The sequence below is a fragment of the Salvelinus sp. IW2-2015 genome, linkage group LG31 (assembly GCF_002910315.2).
Source record: "Salvelinus sp. IW2-2015 linkage group LG31, ASM291031v2, whole genome shotgun sequence".
NCBI lineage: Eukaryota > Metazoa > Chordata > Actinopteri > Salmoniformes > Salmonidae > Salvelinus > Salvelinus sp. IW2-2015.
This window is the reverse complement of record NC_036870.1, coordinates 16,376,838-16,382,145: the sequence shown is the minus strand read 5'-3', so window position 1 is coordinate 16,382,145 and position 5,308 is coordinate 16,376,838. Positions and strand designations below refer to the sequence as shown.

General features: G+C 44.5%; 1 protein-coding gene across 3 annotated transcripts in view; it reads right to left on the bottom strand.

The window, feature by feature from the left end:
* Positions 1-6: 6 nt before the first annotated feature.
* LOC111955571 (cAMP-dependent protein kinase inhibitor alpha-like) overlaps positions 7-5,308 on the bottom strand; it is a 35,344-nt gene continuing 30,042 nt past the window's right edge. For all 3 annotated transcript variants that reach the window (XM_070436497.1, XM_023975780.1, XM_070436498.1), the window contains 2 exons: positions 2,352-2,541; positions 7-2,147 (listed from right to left, as the gene is read on the bottom strand). In XM_070436497.1, coding sequence (XP_070292598.1) covers positions 2,065-2,147; positions 2,352-2,496 — 228 coding nt within the window. In that variant the 5' untranslated portion in view covers positions 2,497-2,541 and the 3' untranslated portion in view covers positions 7-2,064. The remainder of the gene's footprint in view (positions 2,148-2,351; positions 2,542-5,308) is intronic.

Here is a 5,308-nt window from a genome sequence, read left to right as displayed (position 1 = left end):
CTGGTCCTCAGTGTTCATATTCATACTGTATCATCAGTCTGCTGTTCACCGTGCATCTGGTCCTCAGTGTTCATATTCATACTGTATCATCAGTCAGTTGCGATCATGCATTTCTAGCTCTATTGTTTTGATGAGTAAGAGATAGAGTAGTGCAGGCACGGACTGGCCATAGGGCAGTTCGGGAAAATGCCGGATGGTCCATCTTTAGCCAAGTGGGCTTGTCTAAATTGTCATTTTTTACGCAGAATGACCATTATTTGGCTAACAATAGGGGCCTCCAGGAGAAAAAAAGGGCCTGTGTGTTACAAATGCTGGGGCTGATTTATGGTCCCAGTCCGTCAGTGGCTGAGTGGAGCAGAAGGAGGCAGAAAGGACGCTCCAGACGTGATGCAACACTTTGGTGGCGGTGTTGCTTGGTGCTTGCTCCCATACCCAGACCACAGGCATATGCCGACCACACTGGGAAACGTGCACAAGCGTTCCATCTCCAAGGCCTTGCTGTGGGTGTGGGTGGTATTCGTCTTTGAGCGTATACATCGGTAACATTGCATTTAGTAGTGTTCTGGTTATAAATGTGACATTTCTCTGTACTGTACACACCTGGTAGGCACGTCTTCTACAACAACAAAAAAAGAAGGTGTTTACATGTATGTGTCAATAGCCCAAATACTGTTGAACAGCACTTCACACAGAGCTATAGAACACAACAAAACAGGTTTCCATGTAAACTGTTACCAGGCACATTTTCAGAGGAGTCTGGGCAAATAGAAAGCCTTTTAACGAAAGACAGCCTTGAGCTGAATAGATTAACACAACAGCAGTTGTCACATGCTGTTTTCTCAACCATAACACCAATGTTACAAGAGTGTATACACCCTTGTGTTATTCTAGCCAAAGTGTATTTCCATAGCTAGTGCTGACACTGAGGACTTGTGAACAGAAGAATCAACAACCTCTGCCTAATCCAAACAGCAGCTTTGTGAGAAGGTGTTAAAGTTCACAGTGAGCCATTGTTATGTAAATGCCATCTGAAAAGTACCAGCAGCCTGGCTTCGGCTCCAAGTGAGTGCAGGTCCGCTGGAGCCATGGCCCAGTGAGACACGGGTGCCGGCCCACGTAGATGGAAACAGAAAAGTCTGAGCCTACACCGGGATAAATCCGGGATAGAAGTACACCAACAGCAGAGGAGTGTTTGAACAGTACATGGTTGGCAGTGAGAAACCATTTTAGGTTGATGTCAGGAATGTTTAAAAGACAGGGATTGGATTGTCCTCCTACTCATAACATTAGCTTTAGCTTCTAGTTAACCTTTGCAAATAAACACATCAACACTTCAGGTCACAATCACATCAGTCATCGTCTTCATCTCAGCCCATTAGCATTATAGCCCCATTGGTTGTCATCAAAACCACTAACAACGTTTATAAACCCATTTATGCTGTACACACCACGCTGCCATCCGTATTAAAGTCTCAGATCTGAATTCATACTTACATCAAATGTCTGTGTGAAAGAGGAAGCCAGCTACCCCTTGTTATACAGTTAACTCACTCTCCCCTCGTTCTTCAAACATTTCTAGTACATTATAATACATTATCACCTTATATCTTCCAGAACAATCAGAAAGCTCAGAACCACTATAGGCCACTAGGATCCGCCCATCGTCCTACCTGTTATAGACGTCAGCAGGAAATTTGACATTTGACATTTTTTCAATTGAGACTTCTCCGTTTTGCACAACAGTATATAATCAGCATATGTCCTTTGTTTCTCATGGCAGTGTGTGTGGGAGTAGAGGTGATCTGTCCACCCACACACACCAACGCTTTTCTTAAGCCTTTTCAGATTGTGTGATAGAGACAGTTCTCTGTCCATCCTTCTAACCTTCTCTCCCACCCTTTCTCCGCTCATCCCTGCCTGTAGCTCAGCTGCTGTTCAAACAGGCCCACCACTCCTTCATGGGTCCTTCTGTATCGTCCTACCCCTCCATTCCTCTTCTACAGTTATCTCATCAGCCTCACAAGAGGTAAACATTGGGGCTAGTTAGACCCCCACCAGGCAGCCTTATGATCCCTCATTTCCCTCAGAGCTCTCTGGAGGGGGTGGGGCCTCCTCCGCCGTGGGAGACTGGGCTTCTCCCTGAACATCTAGACACAGAGAGACAGACACATAGGACTGCAGTTAGTTAGCATTTTTCACCTCATTTCATCTTTATTTAACCAGGAAAGACCCTTGGGGTTAAAAGGCTCTTTGCGAAGACAACCTGGAACCTGGCCATGAGACAGTGGTTGTGTGGTGGAGCATCATGGATTTGAGTCAGGCTGTCAGGCTGTCAGGCTAAGCTAACCCACCTGTGAGGTTGAGCTCGGCCAGTTTGAGTGGAAGGTCAGTGGGGTTGACCCCAGCCGGTGAACCCAGGATGTCAGGTAGGGCGTTCCTTCTCCCCGAGCGACCCGAGGATGCAAAGTCCAGCTTGGGCTCTACCACTTCCGTCATCTCGAGGATCAGAACCCTGCAACTGCAGAACCCTGCAACTGCTGCCTGGGAGAGGGGGAAGAGAGAGACAGTAAATCAATTATATATTCACACCCAAAAGTTCTACTGCTCAGATCACATGGTCAGGATCAACTATTTTCTAGTGCCGTTTTTGTCCACTGGAGGGAGTCCTTGTAATATCGTGACAACAGATTTCTCACTTGTTTTTTGCACAGCTAAAGTATTTATTTCTATTTGTGTCAACAAATAAAAACAGATAAAATCTCATAGGCCAATTACTTTGTAATGTTCCACCTCAGATAGCACAGGGCTGTTTTCATCAGACATCATGCAGTTCAGATGGCCCTGGTCCGTTTGCTAGTTTCATCTGGAGCATGGCTGGACACAAGAATAGCTTTCTCTTTGTACATACTGGCTGCCTGTGTGTCTCTGTGTCTGTCTTTTCTCGTGGTGCTGCTGTAGTTGGGGAGTCTATTTTGCATGCTCTGGGCTACACAAATGACAGGTAGAATTACATCCCATGTCTCACACTCTTATGGGCATGCACACAGACACACCTGGGTTGGGCTCAATTCAGAATTTTGGAATTGACTCCCATTCAACTCATGAGTTGAAATTCAAATTAAATTGGCCACACCCTGCAGGATGCAGAATTTGAATATGAGTGGCAGGATGAATTATTTAATTCAGTGCAATTAAAATAAATTACACTCTGTCACATATACTCTCCGGCTTCTAGGTCATCAGGCTGCTGATTATCCCACACACCTGTCATCATCGTCTCACGCACCAGTGCCTCATGACACTCACCTGGACTCCATCACCTGCTTGATTATCTTCCCTATATCTGTCACTCCCCTTGGTTCTAACCTCCGGTGTTATTGACTCTGTTTTCATGTTGGTGTGTTGTTTGTGTTTCATGTTCATTGTATTTTATTTATACACTCTCAGTTAACAGGTCTGACAGGTCACACTTCCAGATACTAAATATATATACACACACACACACACACACACACTCTCTTTTAACCTTAGAATAACCAATTATATTTCCAACAACCATTTCATTTGTTTGGCTTCTTTTTGAAGGCCTCAGGGTAAACTTCAAGGTTAAACTAATGGGAAATGTAGTATTTCCCCATATTGAACAACATGTAAGTGATTCATGAAATATAATTACTTAGAATATTCGCATACAGCTTTTGTTTTCCTTGATCATTCATTTTAACAGTTTGACCTGAAAATCAATTGATTCAACAATATTGTATGTTCATGTATATAACAACCTGTTTGATGTTTTATGTACAAGATTTATTAGGTACATCACCCCGTTCACGGAAAAGGATCGCTCTTTTCAGCGATGCATTTCACGCTATATAAAGCAGGCAGACAGGCATCGAGTCATTCAGTTAATGTTTGACTGAACGTTAGAATGGGCAAAACAAGTGACCTAAGCGACTTTGAGCATGGTATGATCGTTGGTGCCAGGTGCGCCGGTTCCAGTATCTAAAAAACCTCTAAAAAGCCTCTAGGGTTTATCGAGAATGGTGTGACAAACAAGAACTTCCAGTCAGCAGCAGTCCTGTGGATGAAAACAGCTGCTTGATGAGAGATCAAAGGAGAATGGCAAAGAATCGTGAAGCTAACAGGTGGGCCACAAATATGCAAATAACGGTGCAGTACAACAGTGGGTTGCAGAACGGCATCTCGGAACGCGTCGGTCCTTGTCACGGATGGGCTATGGCAGCAGACGACCACACCGTGTTCCACTCCTATCAGCTAAAAACAAGAAGAATCGGCTCCAGTGGGAACGCGATCACCATTACTGGACAATAAGGAGTAGAAAAACATCCCCTGGTCTGACGAATCCCGGTTCTTGTTACGTCATGCTGATGGCAGAGTCAGGATTTGGCGTAAGCAGCATGAGCCCATGGCCCCATCCTGCCTGGTGTCAATGGTACAGGCTGGTGGCGGTGGTGTAACGGTGTGGGGAATGTTATGTCCTTTGATACCAATTGAGCAACCTTTACATTCCCAGAGAATTCAGGCTGTTCTGGAGGCAAAGTGGGGTCTGACCCGGTACTAGACGGGTATACCTAATAAACTGGCCACTGGGTGTATATATTTGTATACAGTCGTGACCAAAAGTTTTGAGAATGACACAAATATTAATTTTCACAAAGTCTGCTGTCTCAGTTTGTATGATGGCAATTTGCATATACTCCAGAATGTTATGAAGAGTGATCAGATGAATTGCAATTAATTGCAAAGTCCCGCTTTGCCATGCAAATGAACTGAATCCCCCAAAAACATTTCCACTGCATTTCAGCCCTGCCACAAAAAGACCAGCTGACATCATGTCAGTGATTCTCTTGTTAACACAGGTGTGATTGTTGACGAGGACCAGGCTGGAGATCACTCTGTCATGCTGATTGAGTTCAAATAACAGACTGGAAGCTTCAAAAGGATGGTGGTGCTTGGAATCATTGTTCTTCCTCTGTCAACCATGGTTACCTGCAAGGAAACACGTGCCGTCCTCATTGCTTTGCACAAAAAGGGCTTCACAGGCAAGGATATTGCTGCCAGTAAGATTGCACCTAAATCAACCATTGAAAAAACACCTACTGGTAAGGCAATAAAAACATGAGTCCCAAACGACCCTATCCTCTTTATCTCCCCTCTTATGTCTCCGTCAATTCCAGTTTCTTGAATCAACCCACTTCTTTAGCTAGAATCCCAGTCTACGTGTTCTCAAACAAACCATATTAGGGCACAGACAGACACACACAACAACACATCACAACAAACACAT